Genomic DNA, 26,070 nt, shown 5'->3' on the forward strand with positions numbered 1-26,070 from the left:
GTCCAGGAAGGCTAGAGAGTGAGCAGACGAAAGCGAGCCAACTGCTACTGCACTGTGGCGTGAGGCTTCCATCAAGGATCCTGGTTCCAGACAACAACCACAGGTGGAAGGAGAGGACTGAATGTGCAGATTCAATGATGGGGCCAAGACAGAGCTGGGCAATTCTTGCCCCCTTGTACCCTGCACGGCTCCATGTACAAAAAAAAAGTAAGCTATATGTGCCTCACACAGTCCTACCCAGCCCTAAACACCCCAGCCACTACAGCCCCCCTGCTGCCCACTGCTGCTACCCAAGGACACTTGACACTGAACCCCCCCTGCAACCTTCAGACGGCCAGGACAACAGTAACGAGCTCCTCCATGCCTGAGGCAGGGCTACAACAACCGAGAGCAACAGCCGATTCGGAGGACCACAGTCCTGAGAGCGCTGACGTCTGTGAATCACTGCTGCTCGAGGGCCCGCATGAGCAGTACAGGTGGGATGACCCAGAAAGGAGGTCACACAGGGGAGGAGAGAGAGGCAAGCAGGCAAGAGGAGGAGGGGGGAAGGCAGGGGAGAACAACTGTCGTATGAACAGTCTCTGTACATGCTGGTGAAGATGGGCATTTTTCTCTTTATACAAGGTTAATAGAATATTCATGGTAGCAATAAACTATAAAGCTATTTATGTAAGACAGAAAACAGAAACACTGCATTAGAAGTGGTCACATTAAAAATCAGTAGTCATAACAATATGGTTATTTAATTTATGACCCTGGTGGGGGAGCATTGTTTAATTGTGGAGAAAATGTAAAAGCTCAAGCAAGGGACAGCAGGATAATGATATCCTTTACAGAAGTAAGCTAGGTAATAATCTACACAGCCATTCGTAACATACATGTAAAGAACAGGATAACAAATACACAGATTCATTCTGATCTCTCTATTGTGTCAACCCCAGAGCAGTGCCGGTGGAGAGCAGGACTGGAAGCCCGACCAAGGTGGGGCCAGAAGCTCCATGGAGCACTGCAGGTTCTGAGCCTCTGCACTCTGTGCGGGCAGGCACACTGCCGAATGGACCGGCAAGACGCTAAGGGGTCAGTTCCACTGTGTATATAGTATAGCTTAACTTTTAATCGTAAAGGACTATTTTGATCTATAAGGGCCTCAAAAGGAAAACCCGAGAGTGCAGAGATTTTAACCACCTGGAGCCTGAGGTGTCCCACATGATCAAAATGAACGCAGAACTGCAACCTGTTCACGCCCTCCGAGTCAGGCACTCACCCCTCTTCTGGCCGTTTACTTGACTCATCAGACAGAGGAGAGGCAGTGTTGCTAGGAGCCACCGGAAACCTGAGGTCATCCTCATTCTTTTACTGTGCAGCCCCTGGAACGGCCGTCTCAGCTCCAAGTGAACATCCATGGTGGTGTGATGCAGTTAGTCCTAGAGCGAGACAGCAGTTTCAAACAGAGCCCCACTGCCGTGAGGACACGGCCCGCCCTGTGCACAGACACTGCTGTGAGAACACGGCCCGCCCTGTGCACAGACACTGCTGTGAGAACATGGCCCGCCCTGTGCACACAGACGCTGCCATGAAGACATGGCCCGCCCCGTGCACTGACACTGCCGTGAAGACACAGCCCGCCCCATGCACAGACGCTGCCGTGAGGACACGGCCCACCCCATGCACACAGACACTGCCGTGAGGACATGGCCCACCCCATGCGCACAGACACTGCCATGAGGACATGGCCCACCCCATGCGCACAGACACTGCCATGAGGACATGGCCCGCACTGTACACTGACACTGCCATGAGGACATGGCCCACCCTGTACACTGACACTGCCATGAGGACATGGCCCACCCCATGCACACAGACACTGCCATGAGGACATGGCCCGCACTGTGCGCACAGACACTGCCGTGAGGACACGGCCCACCCTGTACACTGACACTGCCGTGAGGACATGGCCCGCTCTGTGCACAGACACTGCAGTGAGGACATGGCCCGCCCCATGCACACAGACACTGCCATGAGGACATGGCCCACCCCGTGCACAGACGCTGCCGTGAGGACACAGCCCACCCCATGCACACAGACACTGCCATGAGGACACGGCCCGCCCTGTGCACACAGACACTGCCGTGAGGACATGGCCCGCCCCGTGCACTGACACTGCCGTGAGGACACGGCCCGCCCTGTGCACACAGACACTGCCGTGAGGACACGGCCAACCCTGTGCCCATGCACACAGACGCTGCCATGAGGACACGGCCCATCCTGTGCACACAGACGCTGCCATGAGGACACGGCCCACCCTGTGCCCATGCACACAGATGCTGAAAGCCAGGCCAGCAGGCTCTGAGAAAAGCTGACTTGACCAACAGCGCAGATGCCCTGCTGTGCCCGACACCAACGACCAAACATGGGGACCCAATACGATGTCAGTCCTTAAATCCACCCTGGCCGCTCTCCACTCCAGGAGAACACCAGCTTACAGAAAAGCACACAAACTGAAACTCTGACAATCTTAAATGACACACGGATTCGTTTTCTTAACTAGTACACATCAACTTCCACAGTCACTTATTTATGACAGATAATACTGGTTTGCTTTTCCATTTATCTTGTGATACACAGCTTCCATTTCATCTAAACTTCAATGTAAATAAAGAGTAAGAATGAGGGTAAGCAACAGTATCGGGGAGGAGGGTTGCAGGTGTCAACTGGCCCAGAAGTAGCTGCAGTGTAACAGGCACTGACCCAAAACTGTGATGGGAAAGGGATCCTGGTGGGCGGGACTGAAAGACACCTCCCTTACAAACTGAAAGCACAGGCAGGAGCGGTGACTGTGAGGGGTGGGGTGGGGCCGCAGGGCGGGGCCGCAGCAGAGGCAGGCACTGTACAAGGTCACCAAGCTCTCAAGGAGAGTCCTCAGCCAGGCCCTGTGGCATCCACGAGGAGCTTTCTCTCTAGCTTGGAGGAACAAACACAAACGAGAGAGAGCAGGTGCTCCTGCGTGCTTGAGAACGAGTGAGAGTCTGTGCCAGTGCAAGGAGGAGGGCACTGGTGGGGGGCAGAGAGAGATGCCCCCGATGGCAGCCAGACGGCTCAGGCCTCGCTCAGCAGGTGCAAGGGGCAGGGAGAGGGCAGCAGGGGAGAGAGGACTCAGAAGAGCGGGCTGATGGGCCACAGGCAGCCTCCCAGCCATGGCCAGGGCATGGAGTTTCACTCCGGCGGTCGAGAGGACAAGACCTGGAGTGAGTTCATCAGGAGACATCCACTCTCCAGTCTGCACTTTGCAAAAACTTCTCTCACTGCTACACGAGGAGACAAGGAAGGAGACCACTGAGTTCCAAGTGCGAGTGGTGAGGGGTAGGGAGGTTGGGATGGATCTGGGGATGGAGGGGCTGTGGCTAATGAGCGGGGGCAATGGGGAGTTGACCACATGGCCATGCCACTCATTGTGCGTTCCCAGACAGGCCCTACGATACACATGGTGTGACCCTGACTGCACCGTGCCTCAGTTTCCTCAACCATCACGGGGGGCGGGGGGCGGAGGTGATAACTGTTCTTACTCCTAAGTTTTTTGGGATGATCAAGCGAGTGAGTAAGGGCAGAGCACTCGGAACGGTGGAGAGCACAGGGCACGAGCTACACCCGCACCTGGTGTGTTGTGCGAGGCGCAGGGAGGAGAGGAGGTAACAGTGGCTGCCCCACCTAGTGGACAGCAGGGCCCGCTGAGTCCTCTCTGGGTACGTTGAGGTAGAGCTGACACTGCAGGACGTGAAGATCCGTTTGCCAACGTCCACCTCGACACAACCCCAGTCCCCACTCCAAGCAGAGGTACCCCCTACAGAACTTAAAAGGACTATCAGGGCAGCTCACACAGGCGAGGCTTCCGACCACGAAGGCTGTCCACGCTGCACGCTTAGGAACCTCCCATCCCAGGCCTTCAAAGCACTAAGAACTCCCTGTCAGATGCAACGCTCCCTAAGTATTTACACAGGCAGGGAGAACCAAGGATCAGAAAACATACGAGCAAAGCCTAACATTTTAAAGGAAAGTCACATAAACAGGATAACCAAAAGGAAAATCAAAATCACTCCCAGGAAGAAACATGGATAACGCAGAAAACAAGAAAACTTGAAGAAAAAAAGGAAAATAAAACCCCAAAACCCCTACATTGTATCCTTAGAGCCAACACAGCACAGCCATAAAAACAAAAGGACACAAGGAATGGACAGACAGACAGAAACAAAGATCACTGAGGGGCTCAATCCCTGGGCTGACATTAAACACCAGTGGGAAAGATGACGCGGTGAGCAATCTTCCACAGACAACGGAAGAGGAGAGGTGAGAACAGAACGAGTAGTAGGCTTGGTAAAGGGGAGGGGTCCAACACCTCACTGCAAGCTCACAGCTATTCCAGAAAACAGACACAGGCCAGACAGCCACGCCAGCCAGCAGGGGCGAGAGGAGGACAGGGTGAGGGAGAAGCCCCTGTGCAGCAGGTGCGGCCACACTTAGGGCTCTAATCTCAGCTCCATTACTAATCAGCAGTGTGACTGGGGGTGAATCACTTAACGCCTCCCGGCTTCAGCCTCAACCGGCACGACACCCAGGGAAGCTCTACCCAGGGTCAGCGCCGGAGACTTCCCAAAGCTAAGCTGTAACCCTGCATCAGTGCTGGCCGGAGCCAAGCAGGCGGCCGGGGCCGGGAGCTGGCCAGCCACACCACCTGCCAACAGCGGCCACCTGGCAGGACTCTCCAAGGAGGCCAGCGAGCCCCAGAACAGAGGTGCTCGTGGGCAGCCTCACCGAAGCTTGCGTACCTAAAAACAGGAGAACAAGGAGGACTTTCTTTTGTCGTAACACTGACACAGGAGGTTCCGAACAAGTCGTTTGGGCCAATACAACAGTATGGTTACAGTGGTAGCGACTTCCCTACCAACCAGAGCTTCAGATGGACTTCTCTGAGGGCTGAAACGATACGTGAACACGACCTTCCAATGCACTTTCAGGGCAAAAGGGTGCCTGTGGAACTTTCCTCGGCTTTCTCTTGACAGAAACATTGCCTGGATTGATGTCCCTCCCCGCCGGTGCCTTATTTCTTAGGGGAGAGCAGCTTTTTATAGAAATCCCGGAGCGGACCTTAATCATCAGCATAGCTGTCTCTTGACGCTGCCAAGGGTGCGAAGGCCAGTGCCTCAGGGCGGCAGCATGGGCAGCAGGCGAGCAGGGCAACAGCCCACCTGCCCGGCCTCAAGGCAGCAGCTCCTGGCCAACGCTGTGCCAAGTTCTCTGATCTTTCAAGACAAGGTAGAAATCTGGAGTTCTGTACAAAATAGCAAAATTTGTAAATGTGATCAACTAATTCATATTTTTAAGACATCCTTCAAGCCAGAGAAAATAGGCCTGCAGACCAGATGTTGCATAAGACCACCAGACTGCTTCCAATACAGCAGGACTGTTGTAGAGGGTTCAGAAATACCAGTACGCCATTCTGCTCAAGAAAAGCAATCATGCAGAATCCATTTATAAAACTGCTGCATGGAAAGAAAATCTGGTGTTTGTTTCTTGACGTAGGAGCTGACGTCACCAGGGACATGGTGAAGTTCCGGCGGAACCCGAGCCTGGGCCTCCGTGGCCAGGATCCGGCCTGTCAACCGCCAGCCCTCTGAGCTCCACGCCCCCTCCCGTGGAAACGGCATCTTCACACGTGAGCCCTGACCTGCTTCTCCTCAACTCGGAGAATGCTGGTCCCAGCGTGCAGGGCGGCTCAGGAGTCTTCTGCGGGGGAGACCCGAGGAGTGCAGAGGAGGCAGGAAAGCTTGGCCCCCGCATACTTTGTTTAGTCTGTTGGTCTTTTCTGCTTTTCTGGTGGGGGTGTGGAGGAGGGAACAGGTGGATGGAATGGAGTGGGGAACCGGGACAGGCGCCTGCTTGCACCTGCACAGAGCCCTGGAAACAGCTGCTCAGCCAGGGAGAGGATAAAGACCCCCACCAAGGGCGGCCTTATCTTTCTGCCACCACAGGGAGGTAACTCCCTAGTCGTAAATTCACCAAATAAACTAAACACTGAGCAGGAGCACTGGAGGCAGAAGAGGCTTGGAACCACTCCACAGCAACATAAACGGATGAGGTCACACATGCACGGGAGAGGAGACGCCGGGAGCTCGGCCCAAGCCAGGGAGTCCAGGGAAGGGCAAACGGTATCTGCACCGCTGACTTACACTCTCCTCAGTGTCCCTGTCGTCATCGTTTCCCACGAGGATCCATCAAAATACTGTTTAAACACTTTGATGCAACTGTTGTCCTAATTCCATATTCTCTCCCACAGGACCCGCAGATCTTCAGATTCTCCCCACAGACTCACATCCTTGGGAGCAAATGTGTCCCTGAGGTCACAGCACTGGCCAAAGATTCTCAAGCCGCACCAAGGCACAAATGACTGTATGTCCCCACTATCCACTGAGAGGCTGTGAGATAATCCAAGAGCCTACAACACTGGGTACATCAATTAACGCTATGGTTCCCAATCCACGCACCGAGGCACCCTGTCAAACCAACAGGGCCCTCACAGGACATTTTAAATGTCTGAAGGTAGCCAAGTAACACGGGTCCACTACTGTGAGATTCTTAGTTCAAGGTCTGTCACAGCGGCAACATCTGGTCATGCTACATTCCTCTCTGTGGTCTGCTGTTTTCAGAGATCAAGGGATAGTGACTGCTGGAATAAAACACGAGCACCACTCCAAACTCAGCGCTGGAGCAAGAATGAGGACTGCTCCCAGCCATCCCTGCTACTGCGACAAAGAGCTGAGGCAGGCTACTTAGGAAGCAGGTGGGCTTGTCTGGAAGGTTCACAACCTAAGATCAGGCAGGCTCCACTGGTAAGGCTGCCTGGCAAGGGTGGTAGATGGGAATGGAGCAAAAGTCTGAATGCAAGACAGGAAGCAGAGAGAGGGGATGCGCCCACTACAGGTTTTATAATCAACCCTCTTGTGAGAACTGGCTTCTAAAGGCACACCTCCACAGATCCAGGGACCTCCCACTAGGCCCATCTCCTATACATGGGACTTGGATGAAGTTTCCACCCTCTCGGTACTAAGAACTGATGACTCTGGGGTTTAGACAACTACATGCATTCAGAACACAGCAATGGAGATGCAATCTCCTTCCCAAGTCTGAGGAGCTATGCAGTATGAGCAGGTTCACACAGCCTATCAGCAACCGTGGCTTCTTAAGGATGAAAGAAAATACTCCTTTTCTAACTTCATATGCATTTTTTTCCAACTGCGACTAAAATATTAGGCAATTGTTGGTAACTAAGTACTTCCTAAAAAGAACTGAATAATTCCTTCGACTGGGAGCACCACAAAAACATCAGTGTAAGGCTGCAGGCACTGTGAACTGACAAGGTCTGGGAGCCTGAGTAGAGGACGGCCTAACTGCCTGGGGAGTCCACTGGATCACAGTTCAGCCTGCATCCTGCAAGCAAGAGAACAGCATCAACTTTGGCTGCATTATAAAAATGTCATCTGTCATTGTCAATGCTGTAGCACACCTAGTCTCCTGAAGAACTTACTGGTCTGAGATTCAAATAAAATATTCTCTCCATTTTGGTCTTAATTTCTTTGCATTTCCTGGGAACTTTTAATACACTATCTTCCAGATGTGCTGTGCTTGCAGATCTTCCAGGTCACTGGAAGACCTGGTTGCAGCGGAACCTTCCCAGTTAACTCAAGAGCCCGGTCATTACCGACGTCCGTCAAAGCAAGTTCGCACGTGTCTCTGCCAAGCTCAGCACCCTGTGCGGGCGCCCGCTGCTTCAGCACAAAGGTCCAGGTCGAGCGGCAGACCACGCCCTGAAAGGAGGCCTCTGAGTCCACACCACAGCCACAGCCATCCCCCAAACACGCTCCGCTCCCACGGCCTCAGGGCAACCAAACCTCTGCCTCTGGGCAACATCCCTTGCATGTCCCCCATACTTCCACTTCGTCCCCATCTATCGCGACCTGTCTTGTCCGAAGCTCTGTCTCACCAAAGAACACCTTATTATTCACACCTCAACTGGGTGTCAGACCGACTAGCAAGTGAGAGCCCCCACCTAGTATCAATAAGGAACACCAGACAAACCTGTGTCATCCTCCTGTCACCAGGGCGAAACACTCCATTACTAAACTGTCTGGACAGCATTGCCCTGAGAGATTTGCAACGTGCAGCAAACACTGATTAAAAACTGCCTTCAGGCCGGCGTCACGGCTCACTAGGCTAATCCTCCGCCTTGCGACACCGGCACACCAGGTTCTAGTCCCGATCGGGGCGCCGGATTCTGTCCAGGTTGCCCCTCTTCTAGGCCAGCTCTCTGCTGTGGCCCGGGAGTGCAGTGGAGGATGGCCCAAGTGCTTGGGCCCTGCACCCCATGGGAGACCAGGATAAGTACCTGGCTCCTGCCAACGGATCAACGCGGTGCGCCGGCCGCAGCGTGCCGGCCGTGGTGGCCATTGGAGGGTGAACCAATGGCAAAGGAAGACCTTTCTCTCTGTCTCTCTTTCTCTCACTGTCCACTCTGCCTGTCAAAAACAAACAAACAAAAAAAAACTGCCTTCAACAAAACCTGGAAGAACTGCAGTTCTTGGTATCTTGCTTCTCTCTCACCAACACCAAGGCTTAACTAAAAAAAAAAAAAAAACAAACAAACAAACAAAAAAAAAAACCTCCCTCCTAAACTTTAGGCCACAAATGGCCTTTGACTATGTAGCCAAAAAATCTTTTCACATATTTGTTAGTAATTTGCAATGATTTACTTGTTAACTGCTTATTCTATCTTTGCCATTTTTCCTCATTTGGTATTACATTCATCTTTTCCTTACTGCTTGTTGGGAAAGAAACATCACAGGGTCGGCGTTGTGGCACAGTGGGTAAAGCCATGGCCTGCAATGCCGGCATCCCATATGGGTGCCCATTCGCGTCCCAGGTGCTCCACTTCCAATCCGGCTCCCTGCTAATGGTCTAGGAAAAACAGTGGAAGATGGCCCAAGTGTTTGGACCCCAATCCACATGGGAGGCGCTGAAGAAGCCCCTGGCTCCTGGGTCCTGGCTTCAGCCTGGCCCAGTCCTAGCCTTTGCAGCCATCTGGAGAGTGAACCAGCGGACTGGAAGATCTGTCTCTCTCCTTCTCTCTGTAACTCTGCCTTTTAAATGAATCTTGAAGAAAGAAACATCACAACATGCACTTTTTTTTAAAAAGGTTTATGTATTTATTTGAGAGGCAGAGTTACAGACAGAAAGAAGGGGGGAGAGAGAGAGAGAAAGGTTCTCCAATTGCTGGTTCACTCTCCAAATGGCCGCGACAGCCAGACTTGGGCCAATCGGAAGCCGAACCAGTACCCACCTGGGATGCCAGCACCACAGGCAGAGGCTTCACACACTACGCACAGCACCGGCCCACGGTAGGCACATTAACTACTTATATACTGCAAATCTAGTTCCCAGCTGCTTTCATACTCTCCAACAAGGGTTTTGCTTGACTTTGAATAAATCAGTTGGGTTCTTCATGGTTTCTGACCATAAAGGTCTTTCGCACGCCAAGATTATAAAAATTTTCACCTATGCTGCTTTCAAGTGTATACAAAGGCTTTTAACACATAAGCTTTAATCCACAGAGAATTAATTTTGGTGTACAGTACGAGTAAGGAGCCTAGCCTTTTCCCCTAGTACATGGTTCCCGGTTACCCAAGGCCATGGGTTACACAATCCACTGCTTCCCTCCAGGGCTGCACACACCCTTGAGGCACTATTCTTCCTCAGCCGGCCAGGGCCGCCCCAGCACACTGTGCTTTCTGCCCTGCATTCCTTCCCTGAGCTGTGTCGTCCAGGCTGTGCCCCCAGGACCAGCCTCCTCACAGTGCACACCAAGCAGCAATCTCTCATCTCCACGAACGCACTCTAGTAAGGCCGGTCAGGAAGGCTGCAGCATCCTGATGCTTCCTGCCCACTGGAAACTTCACCGATTCCTCGACAACTCCACGTGACCTGCAGTCACACGCCCCAGGCCAGCTCAGGGTCACCCACAGAACAGGTGCCCCGACTCCTCCTTCCTCCTCACTTCTCCCACCAACTCCCCAGGTTTGCCCCAAAACCTAGATTTTCCCTGTTCTCCACCCCATGCCCATTTGCGCCGCTCTGGCTTGGGCCCCTAGCACCAGGTCACTCAAATTGCTACGTAGCCTCCTGGCAAGGGCCTCACGGTCACTCCGTAGTCCACAGTGAGTGCACGGCTTTAAATAGCACCTTTAGGGACCAGCTTTGTGGCACAGCAGGTAAAGCCACCACCTGGGACGCTGGCATCCCATATGGGTACTGGTTTATGTCTCATTGCTCCACTTCCAATCCAGCTCCCTGCTAATGGCCTGGGAAAAGGAGCAGAGGACAGCCCAAGTACTTGGGTCCCTGCACCTACAAGGGAGACCTGGATGAAGCTTCTGGTTCCTGGCTTTGGCCTGGCCCAACCCCAGCCATTGTGACCATTTGGGGAGTGAACCAGTAGACGGAAGATCTTTCTCTCTCCATCTCTGTAAGTCTGCCTGTCAAAATAAATAAATCTTTATAAATAAATAAATCACACCTGTATCTCCAACCTTTATCTTTCTTCCAACCTCCAGGGCAAATGTCTGCCAGCTGTCCCACTAGCTCAGATTAGCAACTAGGACCAAACTCCTCCTTCCCCCTGCTCCCCCTGTGCCAGGGGCATCTTCACCTCCTAGCTCTCCTGCACAGGGACTGCAGGGAATCTGGGCACTTGTCCTATCACACCAGTACTAAGGAGACTTCCCCTCCCTCCCTCCCTTCCTCTACCCCTTTTCCCCATTAAGCTTTATCTTTTTTTTTTTTTTTTTTTTTTTTTGACAGGCAGAGTGGACAGTGAGAGACAGAGAGACAGAGAGAAAGGTCTTCCTTTGCTGTTGGTTCACCATCCAATGGCCGTCGTGGCCAGCACGCTGCGGCCAGCGCACCGCGCTGATCCAATGGCAGGAGCCAGGTACTTATCCTGGTCTCCCATGGGGTGCAGGGCCCAAGCACCTGGGCCATCCTCCACTGCACTCCCGGGCCACAGCAGAGAGCTGGCCTGGAAGAGGGGCAACCTGGACAGAATCCGGCGCCGCGACCGGGACTAGAACCTGGTGTGCTGGTGCCGCAAGGCGGAGGATCAGCCTAGTGAGCTGCGGCGCTGGCCTCATTAAGCTTTATCTTTACAACAGCCTTACATTAGGAGGGCTTTGTTCCCAGTAAATACTCAAAATCTATTTGGTAACTTAAGCAAACCCATCACAATGGAGTTGGGGGGGGGGGCATAAACACAATTTAAGGCCACCAAAGTTGTTTCTTCACATTCTGAAGACTAAGCTGAGCAGTATCCTTACGAAGGCATCCCTGCATTCTGTAATCTATGAAAAAATTATTGACTGAATCACCTTTAAAGCTACAGAGTAACACTATCCCTCACAGCAATTTTGGGAGAGGAAAACCACTAGTAACTTTATGTAGTTATAGCACCAGTTTCAGCGACCAAGTAGTGCTCAGAGCTCACAAGGGTTTACATATTGTTTATTAAGGCACAGGTACCCTAAGTTCTGTAAATGTGAAATTGGATTTGATAACCAAAACGATCCTATGGAGTTAGTTACCATTATTCTCATTGTCTTTATAATAAGGAAACTAAGGCATAGAAAGTTCACACAGAGGGACAGGTACTGCTGGGGAGTACGAATTCAGCTCCGACCCCAATGAATGGTGACACGCAGAACAGAAAAACTCCCTGCCCCAGAGTCAGGAACCCTAGGCTCCAGTCTGTCTCCAGCCCCCCAGGCGAATCAGCTAGCATCACGGGTCTCAGCTCCCCAGGGACACAGCCAGGACCTGGGGCCGCGTTCCCAACAGTACACATCACACAGAGCTTACAGGTTTATGTTCAGGACACGTTGCTTGTAGAGTGCCATCAGGACTGCTGTTCTCCGTCAGCCTGTCTGGGTTAACACTGTCACTCAGGGAAGCCCAGCTGCTGTCCTAGGCGCTTTTAATAATCGTCACGGCCAAGATCAGAGAGTCCATATTCAGGAAACCAAAGGGAAAATGACTGCAGTCTTACTTTTCTTCTCCCAACTGGAAGTCGGCTTTTCACTGGGTAGGCTCTTAACTCAGCAGGTGCAAGCTCCAGCCTACTCCCAAGAGCCTGCCGTGCAGAGTGAGTGAAGCAGGCCCCGTGACAGCCAATGAAGGGGCCTCTAGCTAGCGCCTATGTGTTTTGCACCACCCAGGAACTGGGGCCAGTCGTCACAGATCTTCCAGCTTTTCAAAACACTCAAAACTCTGTTGTCGCTTTATCTTTCGTTTTGCGACAGAGTTCTGTCAGTGGCACAGGAATCCTCATCTTGGGGCAGGGCAAATGCTCCCTGGCTCCCTCCCCCACAATAACACATGCAAGAGGAGGGGTCTTCTCAATTTCCAATATGAAATCCCCTGATTTTTAAATGTTGGCAATTAATTCCGTTTAAAAAAAGAAACCATGCAGGCCAATCAAAACACATCTGCAGGCCAAATACAGTTCTTAGGGCGCCAGTTAATAACTTGTCTCAAAATTCATTGGTGTTAAAAAAAATTCTTGTCTTGCTGCTGAAACGGTCACAAAATCTGAACTGAACCGTTTTAAGATTTAGTCTTGTTTCAACGTACAGACATTGACCAAAATATGCTGGAATATGCTAACACTCTTTGGGGTCAGAATCTGAAAGCATGGCAAGAGAGATTTAAAAATTCTGTTTTCCTCTATGGTTTTATTTAAGCCCAGATCTGAAAATCCTAAGCATCATCTTATATTGTAAATTACTGTGAAAAAAAAAAAAAAAAAAGGACTAGAACACCACATTTAGCTTCAAGCCACGGCCGAAGACATCTCAAAGCCTGTTCACCGGAGTCTCCGAAGACCTGAGAGTGGGACAGACAGGGAAAACCATACCCAAACCCGAGACAACCGACTGGCAGAACTGTTAGCGGAAGGATGGGGCATTCCTGTCTGGAAGGCAGGTCCTCCAGCCTGGGTCAGGTTACAGAAGGCCTGAAGAAAGAGACTGGAGACCAGGGCTCACTGGCAGGCCTCCCCGCTTACAGGATGAGCTACTGAAGTGGGAGAGTGCAGGGCACAGCCACACAACATGAACCTCAGCCTGACCCAGACCTCTTCCGCTACATGAACGAACGACATTCAGGAGCAAGAGGACATTCGGGCCGTGTGAGCTGTGCGAAGGCGCTGTGGCCACCCGGCCCGTGAGAGCGCTAAGCGGTGGAGACACCCTGGACGGAAGTGACACAGCCCACAGACGCGGCGGGTTCTGCCGCTGACACTTTCATTAGTGACCGCAAAGTACAGTGGTTGTGTCCATCACATCTGAGGACCGGAGAGAATGGGCAAAATGGCGAACACAAAGGATGTCGTGACGAAGAGTCCAGCAAACTCACTCAGTACAACGGGTGTGCAGCGGGTGTGGGGCCTTGCACATGCCACACGTGAGGAAGGGAGGAAGCGCCAGCCCAGGGGCTCAGGGCTTCAGGGAGCAAAGCCGGGGTCTGAACCCAGGCTCCGACTGTGAGCTCAGCTGTCACCTTACGATGCCCTCTTCATCAGAAGCCTCCACTCTGGCTAGTAGCGATGAGGAGGAGGAGGAGGAAGATAAAGCCAAAGCTGCCAACACTCATTGAGCGCTCCCTATGCTAGGCGAGCTGTGTGTCAAGCACTTCACATGCAATTTAGCATTCATTTCCAGGAATTCTTCCTCAGCAGGTAGGAGGCAAGACTGCAAAAATGATGTCCACTGCCTGTGATCCATAACCTAAACGTGCAAAGAACTTCAGTGTCCATCAATTTCAGGACTGCTGAAAGCACATGGAATCTCCCCTGCAGGTCCCCTCTCTTTCTGTACTTTCACATAACTCAAATGATCAGGCTGGGACCAGTGCTTCGGCAGGACACCGTATCCCCCCTATCGGAACACCTAGTTCTGGTCTCCGCTATGCGGCACTTCCAACGCAGCTCCTGCTAAAGCACACCCTGGGAGACAGCAGATGATGGCCAAAGTACCTAGGTTCCTGCCACCCCTAGGGAGACCCAGTTGGAGTTCCTGGCTCCTGGCTTCAACTCCTGGCCTAGCCCTAGTTCTTGTAGGCATTTAGACAGTCAATCACTGGACAGAAACCTCCCTCCCTCTCTCTCTGCCTTTCAAATACTTAAGTCTTTTTTAAAAAAGAACATGCTAATTTACATGAAAATCTACAGGTAGTGATTTTTGGATTTATCTTATAGACGCTGACTTTTCCTCAAATGTACACACCGCCTCTCATCTCACTTCTCTCCAGATATGCATACAGCCTGTCCCCCCAAGACCCTAACCAGCCACAGTGTGGATGCACTTGAAGCCAGAAGCACCCAGCATCCCCTCTGCTCCCCTCAACGTGAAAGGTTCCAACCTCTCTCGCCTGCACTGCTCCTTAACACCTCTGACGTGGTCCTCACATCCTTCCTTCCTCCCCGCACAAAATGCTCCGCACAAAGCAGCAGGGCCATCAGCTCACGCCTGGCGGATTCTCCTTACACACACAGCCCGCGCTCTCTCCTGTACCCCTGTCCGGGCCTGTTTCCCTTCCATGCCCTTCACACACACCTCTCTCCTTCCACCCTGGCTTAGTTCCTCACTCACACCACACCTGCTCCCCTTGGACCTCTGCACCTGCCATTCCCACCACGTGGGGCCTCCCTCCTGGCTCTCCTAATGGGGGAGGGGGGGTGCTGCTTGTCACTACCTTGGAAAGGCTGCTCATCCCGCCAGGGAGCAGGGCCACCCCTCGCCGCCCCCAGGTCTCACAACACAGTGCACATGCCTCTCACTCTTCATCACGGTGTCCCGCTGAACGTCCTTTATCGAACTCAGCGGCCTGTGTTTCCTGGCCCTCCCTCCGCTGTGAGAAGGCCTGCCCGGGACGCTGGAGACCACCTCTCTCTTCAGCACTGCGTCCCCAGCAGCTGGAGAAACCGGCACAACACACGCGGGCTCAGAATATCTGCTGCACAAACTCAATGGGTGAATTTATGGCTTGAATACAATGCGTAATCATGCACTATGGAAGGTGATTAACTTCAAATGTAAAAGTCGGGTTACAGAAGGTATGTACATACACTGCAACCATGATTTAATGCATCTGGAGGTATGGACAGTAACTCATGTAGATGTACAGAAATTAATCCAGAATGTTATCTAGTGTTCCCTTTGGGTGCTTTGATGGAAATTTTTTTCCTAATTTTACTTACAGTCTCTGAACTTTCTTATCTATTAAAAATAAGCACTTTTATAATTCTTAAAAAATATTTAATACAGTTAAAAATGGAATACAAAGGTGCCAGCGCTGTGGCATAACAGGTAAAGCTGCCGTCCGTGGTGCCAGCATCACTTATGGGTGCTCGTTTGAGTCCCAGCTGCTCCACTTCCAATCAAGCTCCCTGGTAATGCACCTGGGAAAACAGCAGCGGATAGCCCAAGTCCTTTGGCCCTTGCACCCACGTGGAGTTCCGGGCTCTTAGCTTCAGTCTGGCCCAGCCCTGGTTGTTGTGGCCATTTGAAGAGTGAATCAGTGGATGGAAGATCTCTCTGTCTCTAACTCTGCCTTCAAATAAATGAATCTTTTAAAAATACAATATAAAGAAATAATGCACAAAACTAATGACCAAATATTTTATTTCCAGTACTCAAATATGGAACAAAATAATGCAAACTGTATCAAAAGTCTAAAATATTTAATGTTTTGACTCGGTAAAGGAAGTAACAAATCCGAAACTTTCTGGAAGAAAAAAAGAGAGAAGCTTTATGCCCAAAGACTATTCCTTTATCTATTAGTTAAAAGACTGAAAGCAATGTAAATGTTCAAATTATGGCTCATTCTCAGAATGGAAATTTACAGACCTACTTAAGAACTGTTAGGAACGGGGGAAGCGTCCCATAAAAATGCTAATTAAAAAAAAAAAAGGGAACAAAACTGAATACCATGCAAAACTTACACTCTGTAGGAGAAGAAATGAGGGAAAAAGACAAGGAACTATCAAATCTCACAGTTTAAGGCTAGGACCCTACAGCCTAGTCCTTTACATGGGTTTTGTTATAACTATATGCTTGGGGGGAAAAAAAAAGCTGAATTATCTGCCAATATTGCAGAATAGAGCATTCAAAGCTCAAAACCCACACCCCACAAGACAGTCATCAAAGCCAGCTAAGAGCCGTCTCCTTGAGCTTACATGGTTCTCACCTTTCCTTGTTGGCACCCAAACAGGGACAAGTCTCAGTTGCCACTCACCATTTAGAACGTCACGGCTGTCTCTACAATACAGTGAAATATTTCCCAGGTCTCTAGCGAAAGCACCAAGACAAAAGGCAGGTCAGGCCTGCCTTGTCCACTTCCGTAGCTTCCGCGGTTCCTGTTTGGATCTCAGCAGCATGGCCTGTGGCACGCATGAAGACAGCACGTGAGGGCTGAAATGCTCCCAGAGTGACCTATGAGTGTGCTGAGGCTGGCCTTGGGGAAAGGCTGGGTTGGCTAAGGGCTAAGCCGGGCCAGCAGCTGACGTCTGCACATCCACACAGCTCTCTCACTGCCCACCTGCCAGCACGCTCTCAGTAGATCTCATTACAAGACAGAGTGTTTCTTTGTGAAAAGTGACCCCACCCCTGAAAACAAAACACTAACTGCTGGCACCCAGGGGCGGCGGGAGGAGTCAAGTGGGTCAGAGAGCAGAGGTAGACAGGAGAAGCGCAGACTAAGGGCCCCGCCAGTGGCCCGGACCTGTAACCTGGCTTCACCTTCCATGGATTCTACAGCAATAAGGAAACATGATTCATGAAACTGTCTCCTTGGATTTGATTGCCTGAGGGAAATAAAAGTCAAGGTCACAGTGGTTGCCAGGAAGGGTCTCGGACACATCTTTCCTGACTGCCTCCTAGCATCACCACTTGGGCATGGACACAGGGCACCTGCACAAACTGTGTATCTACACCTGCTGCCGACTTTGGAAAACAAAGTCTCTACACAGAACTGATTACAGAACCAAAGTGGCAGTGCAGACCGTCAGATGGGAATATCGTTTTACACCGCAAGCTTCCTTGCTCTCCTCTCAGTATAAGCATGCGCTGGAATTTCTCCTGCGGGACATCCGTGACGAGCAGGGAGGAGCCCTGTCTCCACAGCTTCGGAAACGATCATCTTCAGGAGACACAAAGTCCCACTCAGGCTGTTCCAAGACCTCCTTCACTGAAGACACAGTAGCGATTTTAAGCCTATTAGCCCAAGATATAATCACAGGTGTTTAATGTAAGTCACCACTAAGTCATCTGGGAAAGGCAACAAGGTGAAATAACCCAGCCTTGGCTCTCGGGTTTGGCTGAATAAGTAACAGGCAATGCTGTGAGTCACCGAAAAGTAACATCATTACACCTGCTGCAGAGGAGAGGAAGAGGAATCGGGTGTTGACCGTGATACCACCCCCATGTCACTCAAAGGCAGCGGTGCCACTGTGTATTGATCAGATGCTTAACCAGGACCTGGCAAAGAAATGGCACTGAGGGCTGAGCCAGTCAGGAATCACATTTCAGGCTACTACCGCTACAAAAAGGGCAAGGATACTGGACGCTCACCATCAAGAACTTATACAGGACCACTCAGGGCTATGGAAGAAAAAGACAAAATGCTATCACCTCCCAGTAAAATTCAATGGCAACGAAAAGCATTTCAGACTTAAAGTAAATAAAAACAACGAACTGCTTCCCAGTGATCAGAAGCAATGACCTGAATGATCAGAATGACCTGAAACACTTTTCGTGACAGTTTGGTGGGATTTATAAAACAAAGCTACTTGGTTTAGGAATCTTGTGCTATTATGAATATATGTGTCTTAATCATCAGATCAGATCAGTGAGGCCAAGGTAACGTTTACCTAACACTACTGTAGGCACAGAGAGCTCAGTATCATTGTTCCCATCTCACGGGGAAGGAAAAACACTGCTGCTGCCCAAGTGCACATCCAGTGAGGGAGAAGTGGACCTGACCCGGCCCCTTTACCACATGACAAGCTTTACACACTAGAAACGCGGGATGGTAAGAGAGAACCTCAGAAAAATCATCTAACCAAACGATTAGCCATTATGTTCTGGAATTTTCCTACCTAACATGTAGAAAAGGTGCACACACTCAGTCTCCAAGAACTAAAACAGCAGCAGCAAAAACTCAGATCAGCCTATACGCGACGCTTCAGTCACAATTCAGTCCCAAACTTGGCATGTCCTTCACCTCTCCAAACGTTTTCTACCTCGCTGCAAGGAAAGGGAGCTCCAGGACCTGGGAGGGCCCCAGTTCAGTCCCTCCCTCTCCCTGTACTGAGCATGTAGGCCATTTCTGCTCAGGAACTATTCAGAACAAAGTTGCAAAAATCAGTTTAGTAAAGGGAGCCATTGCTCAGGTGTGTACATTTCCCAGGAGGTCATCAGTGCCTGGAGGTGAGTCAGAGGGCCTCCTGCAGATTCTGATACACCCCCGGGGGTGGACTTCCCACCAGGCTAAGAAGCCACGCACACATGCAGCAGGCAGGCGGAGCCACCCCATACACTGCTCTCTGTACACAAACTTTATTTTCTCTTTAAATTCCTAGTGGTGGGAATGCCTGACTAACGGACAGGGCGCATTTTTGAGGCTTTTGATGAGTAATATGAAATTGCCCTCCTGGAAAGTTAGAACAATTGAAACACCCACCAGCACCATTTGAAAGTGACAATTTCTAAAACCCTCCAGTTGGCTGGATTTGTTTTTGAAGAACCAATTCCCTATATGGTCATGAGTTTTAAAAATAGTGAGACTATTGATAAAACACATCTAGAAAAACTGCAAACAAGCTAGATTTTCTAAACAAATGCTAGATTTTAAAGTATTCCAGGAATCTTCAAAAGTTCATGGTAAATGCATACTATGAAAATACTATATGTAGATTTCAATTTTTTGCACCAAAATAAGCCTATCTTTTAATTCTATTTTCTATAAACTTTCTGAATTATCCTCATATATATTTTCAAGTACAAATTACAAAACTTCAATGATACCAAATACCAAGACTGAACTAAACAAGATGGCTACTTTAACAGGGCTGCAAGCTCATGAAGCCAGGCTCAGACAGGCGCCCAGCTGGAAGACACTGCATGTTCATGTCTGTCTGACTTCAGAGTTTGGGTTTTAACAGCAACATGTTCTATTATTTTTTTTAAATAAGAAACTCATGAAACTTCATATTCATTCAAATTTTCTAAGTATTATCTAATAGCTAATGTGGCAACTGACAGTTCTCAAAATTCTTTTACCTGCACGCCCACTATGGAGTAGGCACTGTTCGCGTACAGGGAGTTCCTACCTCCAAGGAGCTGCTGTTCCAGACAAGGCCGGTCAGGAACCACTGCACTCTGCAAGTCCCAGTGCCCCCAGGTCTAAGAGGTTGACCAGATGCTCTGAGGGCCCCTTGGGGCTCTCCAAGCCCATACTCTTTTTGGTTTTGTTTGAATGCTGAATTTTCTATTACTTACAAGAGCTTTTGCATTTTGAGCTCCTTGAACTTCTTAGACAAAATCAGAACCAGGCTTCCCCACTCCTCCCCCCACACAGGTACCTTCCAGGAATCAATGTAGGATGAAGCCCAAATCTTAACAGTGTCCTTGGAGAGATTCGGACACGTCCTGGTGGTTTTACTCCTGCACTGCACTGTAACACTAAGGGTTCAGTGAACCCCAGTGCGGTGGTGGGTCCCAGGCCTCGCGCCCTGGGGCAGCTGGCATGCAGTCCTGTGCAACAAGCTCCAGCCTCAGCGCTGCAGTGCCCTCAGGCCGCAACACTCAAGTTCTGACGGTGGAGTCTCACCTCTCTCGGGCTTACTTCCACCCCCAACACAACGGGCACACACCATTCTGTCTACACCATGTCCTCAACTCCCTGACCTAATTAGCATTTCTAATCTTAGAGCTGGGAACCACTGCTTCTGTCACCACTTGTTATTTTCCACCTCACATTCCCACCATTCCGACTGTCCTTGGATCAGGGTCTCCTTGGAGAAGCCTGCAGCTGGAGGAAGGCAGAGCAGGTCTCCTAGGGCTCAGAGGCGAGAGGGCGGACACGCGGACACACAGACACAGGGACACACACTTCCAGGAAGCAGCACTGCCTCCTCGCGGCCTGTCAGGACTCTGCCACATTTCTCAACTCCACGCCCGCAGCCAATTCTTCCTCTCATCTACCTCATACACCAGAAGTATGAGTAAGAGCCACGGTTCCTCCACACTGTGCTACAGTACATGAAAAATCCACACCCCTCCCCTCAACTTCCAACACAAAACCATAACCACAGCTTTACTCACTTGAGCAGCACTGGCACAACGAGCAACTGGGATGGACGTCCCTGTTGGTTGTCATTTCAGACGCTCTAAGACAAATCTGCAATTCCTGAACTCTTACAGCTCGCAAGACTGAATTTAAAGGCCAATGCCTTGACCTTTCCTTGAAAATGCCTGATACATACACGTTTAACTTGAACACCTAAGCTGTGAAGTCTACAGCAACCATGGCATGCTTCTGCCATGTACCTGAAAAGCTTTCGCTACAAGCATGACGACAAAAGGACAAGGCTTTTTAACTAGGATTGAGGCGTTCAAGAACTCACCCATCACCTAGAGTTCACACAGAGCCCAGAGGGAAAGCTGGAAAAGAAAATTATCTAGCACATAAACAAGTTACGATGTCCAGGTACCAACCAATTAGAATAAGAAATTAAAAAAAAGTTCTCAATTCTACAAAATCACGAAACTCCTTATAGCAAAGAAAAGCCCAGAAGTCATGGACAAGAGGAGAGCAGCAACTTATTAGACATCTGTAACAACTGCCTGACCTAAAACACACTTCCCCAGCTTTCAATTAATATAAAGGAACATATATTTAGAAAGAGAAACAGATTAGAAGTTGGGAAGAGGAAATACCACAAGTTCCTGATACTCCCTAAAATAGAGCGCGCACACATTCCTCCGCTGGGAATAAAAGCACCTGCACAGGGCGCAAACCTTGAACTGCTCCTTGTGGCCTGTCACGCGCCCACGGGAATTAGAAGTCGATACACAAGAGAGGGCATCTTTGAAAACTTGGCACTTAAGCAAAGGGCTCCTCTCCTGAAATCAAAGGTGAAAATGCTGACTGAATCCCTCAGAAATCACTGTAATTTACTGGAAAAGGTGTGTCTTGAAGGCTTCACACTTCAATTTCATGGAAGAGCAATCAAGTACAATTCATTTAAAGCAACAATTTGAGAGAAAATGTGGGCAGTGCACCTGATTAGGCAATGCCAAGGGCCAGAGCCTGGCTGGACAGTCAGGTGATAGACTTCTCAAATCAGCTGGGGTCACCCCATCTGAAACCGCAGCCCCGTGCTGTCGCTCCCATGCCTATCCAAGTCCTTACCCTCATCTGCTAATACCTCCCTTACTGCTCCCCTTCTGCTCGTTACCCAGTTCCCCCTCTAAGATGGGAACTCGTCAGGACAGGGTCCCCAGCAAGTTCCCTGGACTAGTAACAGATGGCCAATAAATCATTACTTAAGAGCAAATGCAGACAATATTAACTGTGTACAAACACGACTGGTAGCAAGTAACAAAGGAAAAAGACAGTATTTTATATGCTAACCGATTGAATCAGATTTTTTTTAAGTAAATTTTTCAAAAGATCACTGCTTACAACCATCAAGAACAAGCATAATGGAAATATCAAAGCTCAACGCTGGCTCTTATTCAAACTCTGTAACGCAGTAGGCTCCAGTCTAGCATAAGCAATACTACTATAGTTTACTCTGTTTTTAAAGGTGCTCTGAGACCCCAAATTTTCATTTAGGAAAAAAAATGCAAAAGCCGAATATTTTGAAAAAGCATTCCCTCCCCGCTTTAGGTGTGCAGCCATTCTGCACACTAAACCACAGGGCTGACCATCCACAGGAGGCAGGCTTTTAGTCCAGGGAACACAAGCTAATCCCATAGCCGACCGCAGGAAAAGTATCAGCCCTCTCTCCTTGCTCAGAAACACTTCATCTCCTCCAAATGTTCTTACAGCCCATCTTGAAACTGTCTATCTGCTCCCTTCCTAAGTGGTTACTGCAGCTGACTCCAGTTACTGTCCACAGTGGCTCCCACTTCACAGCAAAGACACCAGAGGTGCCCCCGTGCAAAGAACAAACAAGGTAGGCTGCGAGGGAGGGGCTCTGTTTCCCGCCATGCTGTGGAAAGAGACAAGCTAACGGCTGCCCGCCCTCTGGGAGTCCCTGGAATCCACTTAAAAACCTCAAAAACTAATGCCTGACAATAATTTTATAGCAAAATAATAGGAACAACCTACATGAGTCTCAATACAAGAGAGGTTAAATAAATTATGGCTCGTCCTTAATGGAGTTCTCAGTAGCTGTTAGACGATGAGACAGCTCTCTTTGGTACTGATAGGAACTGCCAGGATTTAGTACTGGGGGGAGGGGAGCAGGGCAGAAGTCAGCATACAGGATGTCCTGATGTGCAGAAAGACAAATAAAGAGGACACAGAGGGACGGTTTGTCCAAGCATTAGGCTCCGTCTGGAAAGACAGTCACAAGGAGACATGACCCTGGTTTCAGGGCTGGGGGCTGAAGGGCGGCTGGGACCGGCGGACCTGCTATGCTCTCATGTCATACCCTTGGACGCTTCTCCAGTGCGAACACACTGCCTGCCCTCCCATGATAATTTCTAACACGAGTAACTTCTACCCTTACCAACACACTCAGCCAACACCACCCTTCCATGCAAAACTCACAAAAGTGGGTTCCCTCCCCCAGTGCCTGGTTCTCATGTGTGTGTGTGGGGGGGGGGGGTTATAGGTCTCCCCTAACGACAGGGGTCCTCAGGGGGTCCTCATGGGATCTCACATATTGCGAAGCCAGTGTGCCCCAGCCAGTTGTTGGAGGAAAAAGAAACAGCTGCTCAGTTCACCTTGAAAACGCACCTCTGCTCCAGCGGAGCTGCAACCTGCTATACCGCAGACTGCGAAGGCACAGCTTCCACCTGCTACCTCACCTCAGAAACGAGAGGACAGCGTCCTGTTTATAAAAACGCGGGCTATACTTAGCCCTCCTTCCCCTTGCCAAGCTTAGACAAGGAACCTTTTCTGATACAAGTGAAATACGATTTCAGATTTGCAGCAAAGTGACCACGGACGGGGAGGGGCAGGCATCGTTTGTACCTAACAGACACTCGGACTCTGCATCTGCCGGGGAGGGAGGGAGGTCTGCTTCGGTTTCGGGATCATTTCTGGAGCCACTGACCAAATGACACTGCTAAGTCACACTAATCTTACTCCAAGCGAATACTTTAAAGACAAATCTGGAATTGAAGACACACAGCTTGGAGGGCAAAGTCTAAACTGAAACTTCTGTTGAAAAAAAAAAAAAGAAAAGAAAAAGCATCTTAAAAGAGCACCTTAAAAAGAAATGCAAAGAACGTGTTTTCCTACCCAGGGCGTTCAACAACACGCTTTGTATCAACATTGGACTGCATTAAACACACAGAGACAGGCGCGGAACACAGGCACCCGACTGCACAGAGAAGACCGCATGCGATTTGGGGAACCGACGGTGGGACCAGAATTTCACTACTCAAGCCCACGCGTGCGTGTGGAGGCGTCCGGCTCGGCGCTGCCCGACAACGTTTTCAGAAATAGCATCGTTCACACAGCCCAACTCTGACCGCCGACACTTTGGGTTTAAAACGACCACAGCGCCTTCGAGTGAAGGCACATTAAAAACACAGGCAAGCCCCCACGCACCCTAAGTACGGGCAGGGACCAGGAAGGAATTCCGTGAGGAGCTCGGGCACGGGGACACCTCACCGCTCGGCGGGCCCCAGTCCCAAACGCAACAGATCTGAAGGCTCCTTCCCAACCCCCAGGTACCCTCCAGCCTCGCACCTCGCTCCCCAAAGTTCGCGCGGCCCGGGAGTCCGCACCCGAGGGAGAGCCGCAGGACCCCGCGCAGCGCTGCCCGGAGCGCGGCCCCCACTCGGCCCGGGCCGCGGGCGCTCGCGGCGCCGCGCGCCCTCGGGACTCGGCTCCAGGCTCCGAGCCTCCCCGTCGCCGTGCCGCGCCCACCCGCGCCCCGGCACTCACGGGCCGCTCCCGCGCCGCTATCTCGCCATGCCCCCGCCGTCCGCTCGGCCGCCGCCCCGGGGCTGCTCGGAGTCCGCAGACTGCCCCAGGCTACAGCCGAGGAGGAGAGGGGGGCCCGGCACGACCCGCCGCCGTCGCCGCCTCGGCTCCCCGGTCCGTCCCAGCGCTGCGCTGCTCCAGGCGGCCACGGGCGAGGGGCGGCCCGCTGACCTCCGCAAACCCCACAAGCCGCAGCAGCCGCCAGAGCCGCCGCGAGGCAACGGGAACAGCGGCTGCCGCGGCGGAGACGCTCCAGCCCGGACTGCGGCGCGCGGGGGCGGCGCCTGCACGCCGCTCGGCTGGGGGCGCCGCGGCCCGGCCCCGCCCCCGGCCCCGCCCCGCGCGCCCCCGCCGGAAGCCCCGCGCGCGCGCGCGCGCGTGCTCCCCCGCGGGACCGCCCCTGGGAGTCGGAGCTGCGGGGCCGCGCGCCGATCCCGCGCGCCGAGGGTGGTGCCTGTGCTCGAGGCTCGGGTCGCCGGGCCAAGCTCGCCAAGGTCGCGAGGGAGCCGGGGGGAGCGCCGCGGCCGGGCCGGCCAAATCGTCGCCGAAGGCCGGGCCGGAGCGCGCGGCGGCCCTGCGGGCAGCGCTGTCAGTGCGCGCTGCAGACCTTGCCTGCTTCGGCCGGCTCTGCGCTGGGACGCGGGCTGGGAGCGGGGCGAATGCCTGGCTGGTAGACGTTGCGGGGCACCTGAACTAACCCCCGGGGGAGGCCGCGGCGCGGCGGCGCGGGTCACCTTCCCGCTCCCGGAGCGCCAGGGGCCCGCGGGTGCATCCTGAGAATATCCTGGAGCCATCCAGTCTTGCCTCCGAAGGCGTGGTGGGCTTATTTGCGCAGAGAAGAAACGGATCCCTTAATGGGGCGAGAGTTTTCCTCGGTGCATTGTCTCCATTTCCGCAGTTTCACTTGGCCTCGGTGTTCTTCCAGCGGAATGCACCAAATGAAGTGAGCTGCAGCGCGTTTTGGGGGGCGCGGACTCGGCGCTGGAAGATGTTTACGCTCCGGGCCGGACGCGTTTGATGGCGTGATTAATTTTTTGCAAAGTTTGAGCAGTGTGCCAGAGAGAGCCCCTGGCACGCAGAGCCATAGGACTGCGCAGACACACCTTTCAAGGGAAGCGGCTTGTTTGTTTGAACTGTGATTTACTGGATGCACCAGCACCAAGGTCGACATGGTTTTTTTTTTTTTTTTTTTTTTTTTTTTAAGAAAAAAAAAAATCTTGGATGAAATCCCAAAGCAAATTTGCAGACAGGCAAAATGAAACTTCTTTTCTAAAACAACTTTTCCCCTCTTGATCGAAAAGTAGATTCCTTAGAGGAAAATACGTTGTTTGCACAGCAAGATATGAGTGGGCGCTACCGGCTCCCAGTGGCCCACTCTGTTATGTGCGTGTTTCCAATACTGAAACCAAACGCTTCCTGTCTGTCGTGGCTGAGACCTTGCTGGGAAAGCGTGTTTGTATTATGTGCACTTGGAACCCCTTTCAGATGTACCCTGCTTTTTGTTTACCCCGTTCTGGAGCTCTTGATGGTTTGGGAAATTTACCATTATTCATACTGGAGAATCCTGTGAAGCCCAGGCCCTAAGGCCCACAATACTTGGAGGGTCCCCGCAGAGATTTCCTGCTTTCTTATCAAATCCAAAGGAAAAAAAGGAAAAAAAAGAAACACTAGCACCCATTGCCTCCACACACTGGATAATGCGTCTGGCGTTATCCATTTCCTGTCTCAGTCATGTCAACACGCCTGTGGTAC

The 26,070-nt window shown here is 51.4% G+C and overlaps 1 protein-coding gene across 4 annotated transcripts in view; it reads right to left on the bottom strand.

The window, feature by feature from the left end:
• Positions 1 to 25,257, bottom strand: part of LIFR (LIF receptor subunit alpha) — a 67,271-nt gene extending 42,014 nt beyond the window's left edge. For 2 of the 4 annotated variants that reach the window (XM_017344692.3, XM_002713987.5), the window contains exons 1-2: positions 24,280 to 24,582; positions 1,265 to 1,424 (exon numbers count right to left, since the gene is read on the bottom strand). In XM_017344692.3, coding sequence (XP_017200181.2) covers positions 1,265 to 1,403 — 139 coding nt within the window. In that variant the 5' untranslated portion in view covers positions 1,404 to 1,424; positions 24,280 to 24,582. Of the gene's footprint in view, positions 1 to 1,264; positions 1,425 to 24,279; positions 24,583 to 25,052 lie in introns of those variants that run through there. The other 2 variants (XM_070056650.1, XM_017344690.3) reach the window with 2 other exon arrangements.
• Between the last annotated feature and the right edge of the window lie 813 nt (positions 25,258 to 26,070).

Source organism: Oryctolagus cuniculus, chromosome 14 (assembly GCF_964237555.1).
Source record: "Oryctolagus cuniculus chromosome 14, mOryCun1.1, whole genome shotgun sequence".
Classification (NCBI taxonomy): domain Eukaryota; kingdom Metazoa; phylum Chordata; class Mammalia; order Lagomorpha; family Leporidae; genus Oryctolagus; species Oryctolagus cuniculus.